Source organism: Dendrobates tinctorius, unplaced genomic scaffold (assembly GCF_039654945.1).
Source record: "Dendrobates tinctorius isolate UK_male_01 unplaced genomic scaffold, ASM3965494v1 ptg000165l, whole genome shotgun sequence".
NCBI classification, from domain to species: Eukaryota; Metazoa; Chordata; class Amphibia; order Anura; family Dendrobatidae; genus Dendrobates; species Dendrobates tinctorius.
In genome coordinates, this window is record NW_027361832.1 from 13,668,935 (window position 1) to 13,687,766 (window position 18,832).

General features: G+C 44.3%; 1 protein-coding gene across 1 annotated transcript in view; it reads right to left on the reverse strand.

The window, feature by feature from the left end:
- Positions 1–4,378: 4,378 nt before the first annotated feature.
- The window catches only part of SLC26A7 (solute carrier family 26 member 7), a 104,406-nt gene continuing 89,952 nt past the window's right edge, over positions 4,379–18,832 (reverse strand). Inside the window, exon 18 of the mRNA XM_073550505.1 lies at positions 4,379–7,594. Coding sequence (XP_073406606.1) covers positions 7,550–7,594 — 45 coding nt within the window. The 3' untranslated portion in view covers positions 4,379–7,549. The remainder of the gene's footprint in view (positions 7,595–18,832) is intronic.

Here is an 18,832-nt window from a genome sequence, read left to right on the forward strand (position 1 = left end):
CTCCTCTGCAGAAATACACTTGCGCATCCTGGTGTCCTGAAAGATGATCCCAGAGCGCACTATCAGAATGTTAAGGATGGCAAGGCTCATCCGACAATACTGGAAGAACTTGTCCAGATGGCTACTCAGAGATGCATATAGACGGTGGAAATGGCCTTTAGTGAGCCGTCGCCTCAGAAGCGGATGGACCCACATTCGTCTCCACCTCCTCGGAACCACAATCACTGAGTATGGCTCCCCAAAACGTTGGGACAAAACCCAGCTGTAAAGCACCCGCTCAATAGTATTGAAAGTAAGCCTGTCTGACATGTTTCCTTTGCTAGGTGAAGAGAATGGGGCATCAGACTGCGCTGCTCGCCTGTCAGGATGATGGACCAGAGGAGTCCAAGTGGATGAAATAGAAAATAGACATTATTTCTACGCATTTCGTGGTGATCACACCACTTCCTTGGGACAGTCTAACGATAGACACCTGTTGTTGAGACATTAAATAGGGTTGTTGATTATGATTTTAACTAATTTCAGGCCTAGCAACCGTTATATGTCCATTTTGCAAGGCTGCAAGAAAAGCTCGCCATACAGATGTCACACGGATACTTTGATGCAAGGAAATCACATCCTGACATTGCACACGGATGACATACTGATCACTGTTCAGGGAACATTTTGTGCGTGTCTCGGCCGTAAAAATCGGAACGATTTTTTATATGTTAAGTGTGACTCCAGCTTAATTTGTAAAATCTGAACATATCAGTATTCCATCTATTTCTAAACGCTTCCTGCCATGGCCAATTTTCATTTTTCTTCTTTCATTCTTTATTTCTCTTCTCCCAAGATCCACAACTTTTTTATTTTTCCATCAACACAGATATATGATATATTGTTTTATGCAGGATGAGTTCTCATTTTTGAATGGCATCCTTCATGTTCCCATATAATGTATTGAAAAATGAGGAAAAACATTCTGCTCAGAAATGACGGGAAAAACAATTTTGCCTTTGTTTTCTTCATTTTTGTTATTACAGAATTTCGTCTGCAGTAAAAATTACCTGGCAACAAGATTTTTCAGGAAAACCTGATTATGACGATACATAACTTTGTATAGATTTTTTAAAAATTTTTTGGGTTGAAACATTTCAGAACTTTGGAAAAAAAAGTTAAATATGTTTGCATTGCCATTATTGGAGACCTGTAACTTTTTTTTTTTTTTTGCTTTCTGTTGGTGGATTTGAGAACTTGATGTTTACTTTTAAAGCTATAGTTTATATTGGTAAAATTTTAGGGTACATACAACGATTTTCTGAGGTGAATCAAGGTTTTCTAGCACCTGAGGAAGGAATTCAGTTTGGTGTCCCTCTTATACATAGCAGTTTGAGCAGTCGTCATGTGACCTCTCATATGTGATTTTCACACTTACAGTCACATAACAACAATCTGTTCATCATTATTCCCTCAATGTTCAGTGAAAAACTACAACCTCTGCTTCATTAATACAAGCAGGAAGAAAAGCTAATAGTCTTGTGACCGTAAGTATAAAAATCACATATGAGTGGTCATGTGATGACCTCTGCAACCAGCAAGCAGAACCAAATCCTGACAGTGAGTATATTACACACTGTTAGGATTTGGCATGCTACAATGCTTAATTTTCTAATTAAAGGAGTTGTCCAGGTTCGTGATGAAAGTCAGCAGTCATTCTATGTGACTGAATCCTCACAATGCGCGTACTGCACACTGTCAGGAGTCTCTGGTGCTGGAGGCAAGTATGTGATTTGCATAATTATGGACACATTCAAACTAGACGTGGTGACCCTCTGTCAATGTTCAATATAAGTGTAATGAGCAGGGCAGTGCACATCTAGTCGGCACGTGACCACATGTATGTAAATCACATACTTGCAGTTGCATGACCTCCTGCTCTTAATATTGGCACCAGAGAATTCTGACAGTGTGTAGTATGTGTACTGTGAGGATTCAGAAGTCTTCAGTCACATAGAGTGACTATAATCACAAACCAGGACAAACCCTTTAATTATATCATTAAGCATTGTAACATGGCAAACCTGGGCAACCCCTTTAATACTACTAACATAAATACAAATATAGCAACTCTTGTCAGACAGCAAAAAACTTTATTAACATGGCCATGTATCATAATCTTACAAGTTATGGATTGTTACACGTGTAAAGGATCAGAACCCGTTACAGTAGAAAACTACAGCACTAGAGCCCCCATCAGTACAGAAACACATCACCAGAAAGACCATCAGAACAGAAATACATTAGCAGAACCACCAGCAGTACACAAATACATCACCAGAACCACCATCAGTACAGGAATACATCACCAGAATTACCAATAATGCAAAAATACAATACCACATCCTATCAGTACATGCATATATCACCAGAACCACTATTAGTACAAGTATACATCACCAAACTTAGTATAGCAATCAACTGTAATGTCAGGTCAGCCCCATATACAATTGTATCGTATGAACCTACAACTGCTAGTATGTCCTTAACCATGATAAGGATATCTTTGGAGTTGTTGGTTACAGCTATCATCAGACTACGGACTATATAGGAATCACAGTACTGAAGAGATGTAGTCAGTATAACAAATAAACATATTCATCCAGACACCTTATTAGTGAAATCTTCTTTAGACTAATTCTCATTATTTTCTTCTCCATCTTGTCCAATCGCCATAATAGCTTTTCGAATCTATAGTTCATCTCTGCAGACTTCCATCTTCTTTGGTCGTCTGCAGCACATCCCAACACTGCACTCTTAAAAATAACAGCGTGATTATAATGCCTGAAGACAAATATCTACCCTATGCATTTAATATAACCCCACACTGTCCCTCTTATGGTACATGCCCTTCACACTGCCCTCTCCTTTCGATACTGGGCTCCCTCTTTATATGGTCTTCTCACAATGTGTGTCCCCATACTTACCAGTCTCTAAACTGTGCCCCTCCTCACACTGTCCCTTCTCCGCATGCCATCATCTCTCTACACTGCCCCACTAGCTAACCTCTAGACTGAGCACCTTCCTTACACTTCCCCTTCTTAGCATTTTGCCCCACTCTATACTGCCCCAAAACACACACTACCCAGTCTCTATATTGTGCCCTCCCATACGCTCTCTTTACACTATACCCCTTAATCATGTCTCCTCACATATTTCTCTTACCTCCTGATACTGTCTCTTAACATATTTCCCCTCTCCATATTGTTTTCTTACACATTTCCCCCCATTCCCCTTACTGTCTTCTCACACTTTTCTTCACTCCCTTTCCATACTATCTCCTCACATATCCCGCGTTCCTCATACTGTTTCTTCACATATTTTCCATCCACCCCTTCCTCCACATACTGTTTCCTCACCTATTCCCCCAATATGCTGCATTCTCACCACTCACTGTCTGCTCCTCCCCTTATACTGTCCCCACACAAAATTCTGCATTACAATAAATCTTTGGTTTCTTCAGCTCCACTGGAGCATTTATCAAACGTTCATCGTGCCTATGCTGCGCTAGAAGGTGACGTCAGCAGCGTGATGCCAGCGATGTATCACTTAATTGGGTGCTCGCTGTAGTTTAGATAAGATCACTGCTTTCTCTGCTGCAGATCTATCACTTCTCTGAATGCCTAGCTATGTATAACCCCGCCCACACCACGGCTTTCTGTGTGCACTGTGCATAGGCAGAAAGTGGCCAATCACTGGTGAGGGTGTAGTTGGACTACATGTCAACAAGTTTCTACTCCTCTAGTGATATAATCACTGTTTTATCAGCAGAAATTTATCAAAACAACAGCAAGCAGCCCAGCAAGTGACACATCACTGGAATCAGGGTCTCTGTCTCTACATTATGCTGATCTCAGATTAAGTGGTGACAGATTAAAAAGGCAGATGCTAGAGTTCTAGTATTAGTTACAATGTGTTAGGCTGTAGTAGGAAGGAGAGCAGCAGTGATAGCAAAAAGTAACCTGGATGAACAGTGCCAGACTGCATTCTCTCAAGCTCAGAATTGTAGCACACAGCAAAAGGAAGCTCAGTTTCAGCCGTGTACAAAATCAGAAGTCCGGACAGGAGGACCTTGGACCGAATAGTTGGTGTTGAGAGACGAGTGATGACCGGACGGGTTCTGGAAATTTTGGTGATGCTGGGTTGACTGCACTGAAGTCAAAACTGTAATTCTAATATATCTACTAATACTTTATCAATGAATGAAACGCTTTTGTCTCAAAATTAAAACATAAAATAGAAAACGAGTCTTAATGAGGAAATCACTTGGAGCCTTGATATTGGAGAGGACCGATGGCGACATCTACTGACAACAACAAGATACTACACCCAAACAATATATTTTTTAACAATGTTTTTTATACTGATTTTAATGAAACATATAGAAAATATTAAAAACAGGAAAAATCATTACATTTAAAGGAAAAATAAATATCATAAAATGCCAGGAAAAAGTCATCAAAGTAGTTAACAAGAATAGACAGAATGTATGTTCATATAATATGGATCTCAGTAGGATGAGGTGGACAATGGAAATCAAGGATATGTAGCAGATAAATCCAAGTGTTAATGCAAGTAGGACTAAATGTGCATGGAGAAAGAATAAGTTGTTTTTCCCTTCTAAGTAATTTTACAGATACTTATAAAGTGCGTATGTTTATGAGAAAAGATAGAGAAATGATACTGATGAAATATAAGAATAGCCACGTGCCCCCAAAACAATGACAGACACAATATTTACCAGTGGAACCATCATAGTGGCAGAATCAGTGCCCATGTCATTGTTAGGGGGCACAGATTAAGATACTCATCACTTGGCCAGAGGAATGGACAGTGGCAAAGAGGGCTTCTCGCCTTGGAGGACTTGTCCTGTCCTACAATACACAGACTCCTCATTGATATGAATAGATCTTGTGCAATGCTTCATTTTCGTGTGGTTGCGCTGCATGATAAATGCAAGGTTTCCTCACAGATGATAGCTGATCGCGGAGCGTCCCTGCAGGATGACGTCTTGTGAGCTGCTTATTGTCAAGGTCCTCTGCTAACAAGTGGAAATTGTCCAAAGCAGAGATCACATTTTAAGATGTTCAGGTTTGGTCACTTCTGGGCTGTGAATTGAGAACTTCACTGGCCCACATAGCAAATTAATGAAACAGGGATCATCACATTACCTTATGACTGATTTTTAAAATTATCTTTATTTCATTGAAAAAATCAGATTATTCAGTTCTGATCATGCAACTCCTTTAAAAAGGATTATTCTAATGATCAATCATCAGGAGTGCACAGCTCCATGCTCCCACCTTATTCTTATGAACGGTCATCATGATCATGTGTGGGGAGGAGGACCCCCATACAGTGATTGGGCTGGAACCAGGGGGACCGCCATCAGGGTTGTTGAAGAAACCACATCAGGGGGATTACAAAGGGAGACATGCGACTGAAGTTGTCAGGGCAACAGGGGGCGGGGCGAGGGTAAAAGGAGCAGGGGACGCGCTGAGGTGGCAGTTGGCAGAGAGCCTGACAGGAGAGAGGAAGCCGTGCGGCAGAGAGAGGACTGTGGCAACTGACGGTGTGGAAAAGAGAGACAGGCAGGAGACTGAAAAAGGGAAATTTGAGACTGACCGAAGGTTGACGCGTAAGAGACTCTCCCCGGGAGTTTCCCCCCGCAAAGATTCAGATAAAGTGACGGCCGCTGATTCCCTCCGTGGTGTGACAGGACCGGGATCTCAGGCGACCGCTGCGACAACACAGCAATCCGGTACAGTGGCCAGGACACTGCCCCCCTGTCTTCTCCCACAGCTGCGGCCCCGTCATCACCGACCTCAGGGGACGTCACCTCGCTATAGGCGGCCGCAGAGCCCGTCCCGGTTACTGAGGGGACACTGAGCAGAATTTGTTAACGTTTATGTCTCTTTTTGAAACTGCGTCATGACCTGGCTGGGGAACGAGCGCCTCTAAACGGATGCCTGGGAGATTGACCCCCTGAACAGTTTCTTCAGGGCCTGTTGTGCCCCACCGTGCCAGCTTCTTCAGGGCCCGTTGTGCCCCACCGACCCCATTTCTTCAGGGCCTGTTGTGCCCCACCGTGCCAGCTTCTTCAGGGCCCGTTGTGCCCCACCGACCCCACTTCTTCAGGGCCCGTTGCGCCCCACCGTCCAGTTTCTTCAGGGCCTGCTGCGCCCCATCGTTCTGGTTTCTTCAGGGCCTGCTGCGCCCCACCGTTCCGGTTTCTTCAGGGCCGGACGAGCACGAGTCCTTCCGGTTAAACGTGGATTACAAGACAGCTACATCTGCAACCCCTGAGTGGTCGTGAACTCGAGCGACGCCCAGAAGGCTAAGTGCACTATAGAAAAATAAGGACCCTTTTTGTTTGAAAGTTGTTTTACGAGTCCCTGCGAGGACAAATAGGTGTTTCTCCTTTGTTTGATTTAAGCAGTTTAGCTCTTGTGGCTTTAAAACTTATAAAAGTTTATTTCCCCCCACATTCAGTCTCGTGTCTCGTCACTGCATCCTGTGAGCCTGCTCGAACCCTACACATGCAGCTCACCATACGGCCACCTTATTCATATGATTGGTCATCAGGAGCACACAGCTCCAAGACCGCCCACATTATTCTCACGATCGGTTATCAGAAGCGTACAGCTCCCCATATTCCCAACTTATTCTCATGATCAGTTAACAGGAGCACACAGCTCCCCATCCTTCCACCTTCTTCATATGATCGGACATCAGGAGCACACAGCTTCCTATCCTCCCACCTTATTCATATGATCGATCAAGAGCACACAGCTCCCCATCCCCCCACCTTATTCATATGATTGGTCATCAGGAGCACACAGCTCCCCATCCCTCCACCTTCTTCATATGATCGGACATCAGGAGCACACAGCTTCCTATCCTCCCACCTTATTCATATGATCTATCAAGAGCACACAGCTCCCCATCCCCCCACCTTATTCGTATGATTGGTCATCAGGAGCACACAGCTCCCCATCCTCCCCCCTTATTCATATGATAAGTCATCAGCAGCACACAGCTTCCAGACCTCCCACCTTATTCATATAACAGGTCATCAGGAGCGCACAGCTCCCCATCCCCCCACTTTATTCATATGATAGGTCATCAGGAGTGCACAGCTCCCCATCCTCCCACCTTATTCTCATGATAGGTCATCAGGACCACACAGCTTCCCATATCTTCCACCATCTTCATATGATCGGTCATCAGCAGCGCACAGCTCCCCATCGCCCCACCTTATTCATATGATAGGTCATCAGGCGTCACGTCCACGCCGCTGTCGTGCAACAACTCTGCCCACTTCGGAGCAGCTCAGAGAAACGGGCATGAAGATGCTAAAAGTCGCACAATTTAGGCACCACTAAATTGGGCCTAAATTTTGCAACTTTTCAAAGCTTTTGGCTTTGATGAATCGGGCTCATTGTTTTGCATGTCCACTCAGCGGTAAATCACAGAAGAAATAATGTCCATTACTTCTCCAGCTCTTGTCCTATGCGTCAGATGAGTCGAGAACTTCCAGACTGGATCCACCGCACTAGAGAAAAGTAACATGGTAAAATCAGTCACATAACCAACCCAGGTAACATTTATCTCCACACTTACAGCTCCGCTCCAGAATTCTCTTTTTCTTATTTTACCGCTGGAGAGGCGTCACTAATCTAAGTTCCCTGCCCCTAATCTCATATTCACCAGCCTCCATCTTCATCTGTTACCTGTGCCGCTCCGGTCGTCTTCTGCAGGTTAAGAATGGCTGGAAGCTACAGTGTCTGCGGGGAGAGCCGGAGGTCACAACCCAATGTAAGTCTATGAGAGCCAGAACAAGGCTCATAGATTTACACTGAGCGCTTGGACTTCCGGTCAGAAGTTATAGTCACAAGATGGCAGCAGGTAAGGTAAGACAAGAGCGGCGCCGGGAATAGCTGAAGACGGCAGCAGGTAAGTATAATTCTAGGGTCAGGGAACTTGGATTAGTGACACCACTCCAGCACTGAAATAAAATTAAAAAATCGCTGGAGCGGTGCTTTAAGGTCACTTTAAAGAAGTAATTTCCATAGCAGTAGAAAGTAATAAAACATTTACCATCATATTGTCCATGGGATCCACTTATGTCACCATCTGCTCTTTGCTGACAAATGTAACCCTATATTAGGGAATTGTACTATCTAGGAGCAATTCTCCAATATATTTCTATTGTCATCTATGCTCTCTGTGCAATCCAGGAGCTTAACCCCTTCTACCCTTCAGCTTTTGGAGCCCATACTAGTTACCTATGGCTGCTACATCCATAGAGTCACCTGGGACGACTGTCTAATGCAATGCTGTAGAGATCCTGGTGTCTGAGAATAGGAAATACAATGTAAAGTGTATTCCTCCATTACTACCACTAGAAGGCACTGGAGTCCAATAAACAAGGCCAAAATGTAGTTTACTTATATTAGCAATATCTGATAAGAGCACAATGTGGTTCTGCCTATCTATATATACACTGCGTTCCAAATTATTATGCAAATTGGATTTAAGTGTCATAAAGATGTAATTTTTTGTTTTTCAAATAAACTCATAGATAGTATTGTGTATCAGGGCTCTTTGGATCACTGAAATCAATCTCAAATTCCTGTGATAATTAGTTTACCAGGTGAGCCCAATTAAAGTAAAACTACTTAAGAATGATGTTCCACATTATTAAGCAGGACACAGGTTTCAAGGAATTTAGGAAAGAAAAAGGATCTCTCTGCTGCTGAAATGCATCAAATAGTGCAATGCCTTGGTCAAGAGATGAAAACATTAGATATTTCCCAAAAATTTAAACGTGACCATCGTACTGTTAAGAGATTTGTGGCTGATTCTGAGCACAGACATGTTTGTGCTGATAAAGGCAGAATGTGGAAGGTTTCTGCCAGGCAAGTTCATCAGATTAAGAGAGCAGCTGCTAAAAAGCCATTACAAACCAGCAAACAGATATTTAAAGCTGCTGGTGCCTCTGGAGTCCCTCGAATCTCATGGTGTAGGATCCTTCAAAGGCTTGCTGTGGTGCATAAACCTACTATTCGGCCACCCCTAAAAAGTGTTCACAAGCAGAAATTGTAGCAGTGGGTCCAGACATACATGAAGACTATTTTTCATACAGTCTTGTTTACTGATGAGTGTCGAGCAACCCTGGATGGTCCAGATGGATGGTTGGTGGATGGCCACTATGTCCCAACAAGGCTGCGACTTCAGCAAGGAGGAGGAGTCATGTTTTGGGCCGGAATCATGGGGAAACAGCTGATGGGGCCCTTTAAGGTTCCTGAAGGTGTGAAAATGACCTCTGCAAAGTACTGTATATAGAGTTTCTGACTGACAGCTGTCTTCCATGGTATGAAAAGCAGAAATGTGCCTTCAGGAGCAAAATCCTCTTCATGCATGACAATGCACCATCTCATGCTGCAAAGAATACCTCTGAGTCATTGACTGCTATGGGCATAAAAGGAGATAAACTCATGGTGTGGCCACCATCTTCCCCTGACCTCAACCCTGTAGAGAACCTTTGGAGTATCATCAAGCAAAAGATCTATGAGGGTGGGAGGCAGTTCACATCAAAACAGCAACTCTGGGAGGCTATTCCGACTTCATGCAAAGAAATCCAAGCAGAAACTCTCCAAAAACTCCCAAGTTCAATGGATGCAAGAATTGTGAAGGTGATGTCGCAGAAGGGTTCCTATGTTAACATGTAACTTAGCCTGTTAGGATGTTTTGGAGTTAAATAGCTTTTTTGTTCAGTGAATGTGACCTCCTAATGCTGCAAATTCCACAAATGAACATTTTCAGTCCTTTAAAACAGATCAAATGTTTAGAAATTCTACTGTGCCTAATAATTTGGAACAGTGCAATTTAAGTTTTTATTCATTTTGCAGATTATACTGTTATCATTGGGAGGTTTCTTCAATAAAATTCGATGTATACTCTAACTGGTGATGACTTTTATTAGACTGACTGTCATTTGTACTGACTATTTAGGAAAATCATAGAAAAATATCATTTGCATAATAATTTGGAACACAGTGTATATATATCGATATACAGTCATATGTTAAAGTTTAGGCACCCCTATTAATGTTAACCTTTTTTCTTTATAACAATTTTGGTTTTTGCAACAGCTATTTCAGTTTCATATATCTAATAACTGATGGACTCAGTTATATTTCTGGATTCAAATGAGGTTTATTGTACTAACAGAAAATGTGCAATCTGCATTTAAACAAAATTTGACCGGTGCAAAAGTATGGGCACCCTTATCATTTTCTTGATTTGAACACTCCTAACTACTTTTTACTGACTTCCTGAAGCACTAAATTGGCTTTGTAACCTCATTGAGCTTTGAACTTCATAGCCAGGTGTATCAAATCATGAGAAAAGGTATTTAAGGTGGCCACTTGCAAGTAGTTCTCCTATTTGATTCTCCTATGAAGAGTGGCATCATGGGCTCCTCAAAACAACTCTCAAATGATCTGAAAACAAAGATTATTCAACATAGCTTTTCAGGGGAAGGATACAAAAAGTTGTCTCAGAGATTTAACCTGTCAGTTTCCACTGTGAGGAACATAGTAAGGAAATGGAAGAACACAGGTACAGTTCTTGTTAAGCCCAGAAGTGGCAGGCCAAGAAAAATATCAGAAAGACAGAGAAGAAGAATGGTGAGAACAGTCAAGGACAATCCACAGACCACCTCCAAAGACCTGCAGCATCATCTTACTGCAGATGGTGTCACTGTGCATCTGTCAACAATACAGCGCACTTTGCACAATGAGAAGCTGTATGGGAGAGTGATGCGAAAGAAGCCGTTTCTGCAAGCACGCCACAAGCAGAGTCGCCTGAGGTATGCAAATGTACATTTGGACAAGCCAGTTACATTTTGGAAGAAGGTGCTGTGGACTGATGAAACAAAGATTGAGTTGTTTGGTCATACAAAAAGGCGTTATGCATGGAGGCTAAAAAACACAGCATTCCAAGAAAAACACTTGCTACCCACAGTAAAATTTGGTGGAGGTTCCATCATGCTTTGGGGCTGTGTGGCCAATGCCGGCACCGGGAATCTTGTTAAAGATGAGGGTCGCATGGATTCAACTCAGTATCAGCAGATTCTTGACAATAATGTGCAAGAATCAGTGACGAAGTTGAAGTTACGCAGGGGATGAATATTTCAGCAAGACAATGATCCAAAACACCGCTCCAAATCTACTCAGGCATTGATGCAGAGGAACAATTACAATGTTCTGGAATGGCCATCCCAGTCCCCAGACCTGAATATCATTGAACATCTGTGGGATGATTTGAAGCGGGCTGTCCATGCTCGGCGACCATCAAACTTAACTGAACTGGAATTGTTTTGTAAACAGGAATGGTCACAAATACCTTCATCCAGGATCCAGGAACTCATTAATAGCTACAGGAAGCGACTAGAGGCTGTTATTTTTGCAAAAGGAGGATCTACGAAATATTAATGTCACTTTTATGTTGAGGTGCCCATACTTTTGCACCGGTCAAATTTTGTTTAAATGCAGATTGCACATTTTCTGTTAGTACAATAAACCTCATTTGAATCCAGAAATATAACTGAGTCCATCAGTTATTAGATATATGAAACTGAAATAGCTGTTGCAAAAACCAAAATTGTTATAAAGAAAAAAGGTTAACATTAATAGGGGTGCCCAAACTTTAACATATGACTGTATATTATATATATATTAATATTGCTATGATAAACACTTATTTGCATTAAAGAAAAATACATGGCTTCTCACAGTGGAAAACGTGTATTGAATTATAATATCTTTCTCGGACATGTTTTATGCACTGGGATAAATGTCACTTTACACTTTAGTAAAAGGATCTGCCTCATTATAATCTATGTGTCTGACACCAAAAAAGCCCCTCACAAATGGCTGATATTCAATAGTACAGATGATTGATGACAGCTAGAAATCCCCCCTCTTGGGGCAGCTGTACGTAAAACGTATGATTACTTACAGCCATTTAAATGACCATGTCTGGCTCATTCAGGGGATCCTAGAGAGGACCCTTCTTTACACTCTCCCGACTCCCTAGTAGAGATTGTCAAGATGAGACAACTTAGGAAATTGGTCAAAAGATGATGTTTATCATTGGTGATATCTGTGATTTCAGACCTCTGGGTACTGCACCCAACCTTATAGACTAAAGGGCATGTCACACTCACTAAGCGATATCGCTAGCAATATCGCTATAACTTGTGACGTTATAGCGATATTGCTAGCGATATCTCTGTGTCTGATACTTACCTACGACCGCTCCCCCGCTGGTTATCGCTGATTGCGCGAGAACGTCCAGGACTGTTTCTCGTCGTCAGCTTCCTGCGGCGCATCCTGCTGTGAAGACGAGCGACGTGTGGAGCCGGGCGGGAGGACGCAGGATCGCCTCATCTGACAGGTAAGTAGCGATCCCCGTCCCCAGCGATGTCGCTGGTGAGATCTGCCTGTGTGGCAGCTCACTAGCGACCACTTAGCGATGTACCAGCGATCCTGACCGCGTCATATCGCTGGTCGGGATCGCTGGTACATCGCTAAGTGTGACAGTACCTTAAGAAATGACAAGGCATGATCCTATAGTATTTGTGGAAGATAGATTGCCATCTCATAAAAAAGTCCCCTGTCCTGCTGATTGGTGGTGGTCTCAAAGGTCAGACCCCAACTAATCTAGTAGTTATTATAAATTTTGTGGATATATGATAAATTGTTGTGTCTAGAAAACCCCTCTAAGCATTTAAGTTGGCATGTTAAAAGTTTGGGCACCCCTGGTAAACATTACTGTTATTGTGAACAGTTAAGCAAGTTGAAGATAAAATGATCTCTAAAAGGCTTAAAGTTAAGGATGACTTATTACCTTTGTTTGTAATTTACGCAAAAAAAAAAAAAAAAAATAAATATATATATATATATATATATATATATATATATATATAGTTTTGCTTTTCGTTTTTTTACTTTTTTCATTTTACAAATTACAAAAAGGAAGGTGATGTAAATTTCCCAACTTTACAAAAATCCAGCCTCCTCTAACCTTGTGCCAAAAAACAGCAGCCATGGGTTCTTCTAAACAACTGCCTAGCACTCTGAAAATGGTGGAGGCCCACAAAGCAAGAGAAGGCTATAAGAAGATAGCAAAGAGTTTTCAAGTCGCCATTTCCTCAGTTCGAAATGTAATTAAGAAATGAGTTACTGTCATGGTCCAGTCCGGAGTTTATTTTCTGCTGTCTTCCCTCTGGACTGGTCATGCGGGGGTTAATCTCCTCAGCCTCGTTCTGGAGCTAGCTGGGCTATTTCAGTCTCTCACAGCCAGCTGACCAGTGTTAAGGTACTGTCACACTTAGCGATGTACCAGCGATCCCGACCAGCGATATGACGCGGTCAGGGTCGCTGGTACATCGCTAAGTGGTCGCTAGTGAGCTGCCACACAGGCAGATCTCACCAGCGTCATCGCTGGGGACGGGGGGTCGCTACTTACCTGTCACACTAGGCGATCCTGCGTCCTCCCGCCCGGCTCCACGCGTCGCTCGTCGTCACAGCAGGAAACAGTCCTGGACGTTCTCGCGCGATCAGCGATAACCAGCGGGGGAGCGGGTCGTAGGTAAGTATCAGACACAGCGATATCGCTAGCAATATCGCTATAACGTCACAAGTTATAGCAATATTGCTAGCGATATCTCTTAGTGTGACAGGCCCTTTAGTGATAGCTCAAGCTTCCAGTTTAGAGCCTCTGACCCTTGTACCTTGGTGATCCTCCTGCCTTTGACTAGTATCCACGTGTATGACCCGGACTGATCTCTGACCCTGTCTCTTGGTATTTGTCTCTGCTGCTACATTCCCTCTCTGGCTTCCCAGCTTGTACCCCGACCACGTATTTCGCCTCACGTTTTTGGACCCCGTGCTCATGTTTTGGCTTTCTGACCCTCGGCTTGGTATTTTGACTACGTGTATTGCTGCTCCTTCTTGTACGTCTGCTCCTGCTAGTTTCTGACTCGGTTCGTCTGACCATTCTCTCTCGTTACCGGTCACACCTGTGCTATTGCTCAGTGTTGCTACTCTTAGTGTGTAACCTCTCTTCCCTCACCAGCTCCCCCAGGTGAAGGTTTCACTACATTATCACTAACCAATACATTTAAACGGGATTTTGCACTTTTTTTTTCCTTTGGTCATGGATCTGCGGCATAACTTGGCAGATCAAGTGTCCAGTTTGACGCAGATGGCGCTGGACTTTTCTGTGAATCATCAGTCCCTTGTCATGTCTCATACCCACCTACAGAAAGAACTGACAGACTATTAAGACCATGCAGGGAAACACCTCTCATATTGTTAGTCCACCAGGTGACTCTGTAGATATTATTTTGCACTCTCCTGAACCCTCAGTTAAACTTCCTGACACATTTTCTGGTGAAAAAGATAAATTTCACATATTCAAGGAGAGTTGTAAATTATGGCTTTCTCTTAGACCCGGATCGTCTGGGGATGAGACTCAGCGGGTGGGGATTATTATCTTCTTACTTAGGGAGGGTCCCCAATCCTGGGCTTTCTCGTTGCCCCCTACTGCCCCAGAACAGATGTCGGTAGATAAGTCCTAGGGCCTAAAAGAACCTATCTATGATGAACCGGACCATGTTAGGGTGGCAGAGGACACTATTATGGGTCTGGGGCAGGGGAAGCACTCAGCCGAATGGTACAGCTCCGAATTTCGTCGATGGTCCACTGAGGTATCCTAGGACGACTCCACACTGAGATGTCTGCTCAGGAAGGGACTGTCGGATTGCTTGGAGGATGCTCTGTTTTTCCATCCACCTCCCAGCTCATTGGAGGAGGCTATGACTCAGGCTATCCGTATGGATCGGAGACTGCAGGAGAGAGGTGTTACACAGCGAGGGATTCCGTTTTTCCCTGTTAACCCTGATGTTTTGCTTCCATCTGAACCTATGGAGGTGGGAGCCACCAACCCCCAGGAGAAAGAGAGGAAACGGCGACGTGATGGAAAGTTGTGTTTTTATTGCGGAGATCCCGGACATTGGAAAAAGACTGCCCCTCCTGTCCACCGACTAACAAGCGGCTGAATCTGGGTGATCATCGTGGAGGTCACCCAGACTCTCAGGTACCTTTTTCTTCATTTTCAAAGATACTGTTAAAGGTGGAACTTGGTGTTGAGAATGGCTTTTTCCATACTTCGGCTTTTGTAGACTGTGGGTCATCCCTGAACCTGATTGACTCTAAGCTGGTGGCCCACTGTAGATTAGGGACAGTTAGGTTGGAGACTCCCTTAAAAATTGTGGCTATTGATGTTACACCTCTCACTAAGGATGGTCTCCATTTCAGTTCTAAAGAATTCACCCTCAGGGTGGGGGCCCTACACCAGGAGCGCATGTCATGCTTTGTTTTGGATAACCTCCCTGCTGGCCTGGTGTTAGGGTTTCCCTGGTTGCAACGGCATAAGCCAGTTATTGACTGGGGGTCCCGGAATATTGTTAAATGGGGACCTGGTTGTTCTGAAAATTGTCTTGCCACTATGTCTATGTCATCCATCAGTCTGGAGGGTATTCCGGAGTACCTTAAGTATTTTGAGGATGTGTTCTCCGAAAAGGAGGCTGGGGTTCTACCACCACACCGCCCATTCGATAATGCCGTTGATCTTGTTCCCGGTGCCAAATTGCCCAAAGCCCATCTGTACAATCTCTGCGGCCCTGAGCAGGCTGCTATGAAGGAGTATATCTCTGAGAGCCTCCGTAAAGGATATATACGGCCATCTGTTTCTCCCATGGCGGCGGGGTTCTTTTTTGTAAAAAAAAGGATGGTTTACGCCCATGCCTCGATTTTCGAGAACTGAATAAGATAACCATAAGAAACACTTATCCTCTCCCACTGATACCTGATTTGTACAATCAATTGTCGGGGGCCAGGTGGTTCTCTAAGTTGGACCTCAGGGGAGCATACAATCTCATCCGTATGCGGGAGGGGGATGAGTGGAAAACTGCGCTTCTCACCTCTGAGGGTCTGTTTGAAAATTTGGTTATACCGTTCGGTTTGACTAATGCACCAGCGGTCTTCCAGAATTTCATTAACCATGTTTTCTCTGATTTTATTGGACGCTTTGTTGTAGTTTATCTTGACGATATGCTCATATATTCTTCTGATAGACAAAGTCACATGGGTCATCTTCGTGCGGTTCTCCAGAGGCTCAGGGAGAACTCACTCTTTGCCAAACTGGAGAAATGTTAATTTTTCACTCAAAAAGTGTCCTTTCTAGGGATCATCCTGTCCTCTGAGGGGTTTCGTATGGACCCTAGGAAGGTACAGGCCATTGTGGATTGGGTGCAACCCAGAGACCTCAAGGGTCTTCAGCGACTGGGTTTCGCCAATTACTATAGAAAATTCATCAAGGGGTTCTCTCAAGTGGTCAAACCCCTCACTGATCTCACCCAAAAGGGGGCTGATCTCAAAAACTGGTCAGCTCCAGCTGTGGCTGCGTTTTCTTTGTTAAAAAAGTTCCATGACTGCTCCGGTACTGGTTTAACCTGATTTGTCAAAACCATTCATCATAGAAGTGGATGCCTCTGAGGTGGGAGTTCGGGCTGTGTTGTCCCAGGGGCCCACCACATTAACTAACTTAAGACCCTGTGCCTTCTTTTCTAAAAATTTTTCCTCTGCGGAGAGAAATTATGATGTGGGTAACCGAGAGTTGTTGGCCATTAAATTAGCTTTTGAAGAATGGAGGCATTTTTTGGAGGGGGCTGTCCATCATATCACTGTCATTACAGATCACAAGAACCTGTCTTACATCGAGTCCGCCAAATGTCTGACTCCAAGACAGGCAAGGTGGTCACTTTTTTTCACGATTTCAGTTTTCCATCTCTTCCAGACCAGGTTCCAAGAATGTGAAGGCGGATGCCTTGTCTTGCAGCCTAGATCCGGTATCGCCTCCTGAGCCTCCTTCCTCCATTCTTCAGCGTGGGGTGGTGGTGGCTGTGGTGTCCCTGAGATTTGAGCAGGAGATTTGTAAGGCCCAATCTCTTGCTCCTCCGTCCATACCTGAAAATAAGCTCTTTGTGCCTGTCAAGTATCGGTTAAGGGTGCTTCGGAAATTCCACGACTCGGCTCTGAGTGGGCATCCTGGAATCTCGGCCACTCGTAAAGCCATCACTAGGCTGTTCTGGTGGCCCTTGTTGACTTCTGACGTCACTGGCTTTGTGTCCTCCTGTGAAATTTGTGCCCGCACTAAAGCCTCCCACAACCGGCCGGCCGGGGAATTGGTGCCACTGTCAATTTCCGATAGACCGTGGACTCATCTGTCCATGGATTTTATGACCGATCTCCCCCCTCTAATGGCAAAACCATGATCTGAGTAGTGGTGGATAGGTTCAGTAAACAAGCACATTTTGTACCATTGACGGGCCTTCCTAATGCTGAGACTCTATCTAAACTATTCATTGAGCATGTGATCCGGTTGCATGGTGTGCCTGTCAGTGTGGTGTCTGATAGAGTGGTGCAATTCGTGGCAAAATTCTGGAGGGCTTTTTGTAACAGGTTGGGCATCAGTCTGACCTTTTCATCGGCTTACCATCCCGAGACCAATGGTCAGGCTAAAAAGGACCAATCAGTCTTTGGAGCAGATTCTACGGTGTCTTGTCACATCCAGACAGGATGATTGGTGCTCTGTGACACCTATAGCGGAATTCGCTTTCAATAATCGTGTCAAATCAATCAGTCTACTGGTACTTCTCCTTTCTTCTGCAACTACGGGTTTAACCCTGATTTTGGTGAATTTTCCCGACTGGATTCGGAGTGTCCAGGGGCTGATTCGGCCCTTTTGCAGTTGGGGGAGGTTTGGAGGGAGGTTCAGAAGAACATTGGGGAGGCTCAAGGCAAATATACATTTTTTGCGGATAAACGACGCTCTGTGGGGCCGGTTTATCAGGTGGGGGATAAGGTATGGTTATCCACCAAAAATATAAGGCTGAGAATTCCCACTGCTAAGTTGGGTCCCAAGTTTATTGGTCCATATGAAATTTTAGAGGTGATTAATCCTGTGGCCTTTCGCCTGCGTTTACCTCCGTCATTGCGGATCCCTAATGTGCTCCATAAGGTGCTTCTGAAGCCGTCGGTGCCTTCCTCTAATGAGTCTCCCTCGCACCCACCGCCTGTTATGGTAGATGGCCAGACCGACTCCGAGGTAGAACAGGTGGTGGATTCTCGTATGCTCCACCGTTCACTTCAGTACTTAGTCCATTGGAAAGGGTACGGTCCTGAGGATCGGTTATGGGTGCCAAGGTGTTCGGTCCATGCGGATCGGTTGGTCCGGGCCTTTCATGCTCGTCATACAGGGAAGCCTGGGGGTCTGGTGGCCCCCCATTGAGAGGGGAGTACTGTCATGGTCCAGACCGGAGTTTATTTTCTGCTGTCTTCCCTCTGGACTGGTCATGCGGGGGTTAATCTCTTCAGCCTCATTCTGGAGCTAGCTGGGCTATTTCAGTCTCTCACGGCCTACTGACCAGTGTTAGTGATAGCTCAAGCTTCCAGTTTAGAGCCTCTGACCCTTGCACCTTGGTGATCCTTCTGCCTTTGACTAGTATCCACGTGTATGACCCAGACTGATCTCTGACCCCGTCTCTTGGTATTCGTCTCTGCTGCTACGTTCCCTCTCTGGCATTTGACTTCCCGGCTTGTACCCCGACCACGTATTTCGCCTCACATTTTTGGACCCTGTGATCATGTTTTGGCTT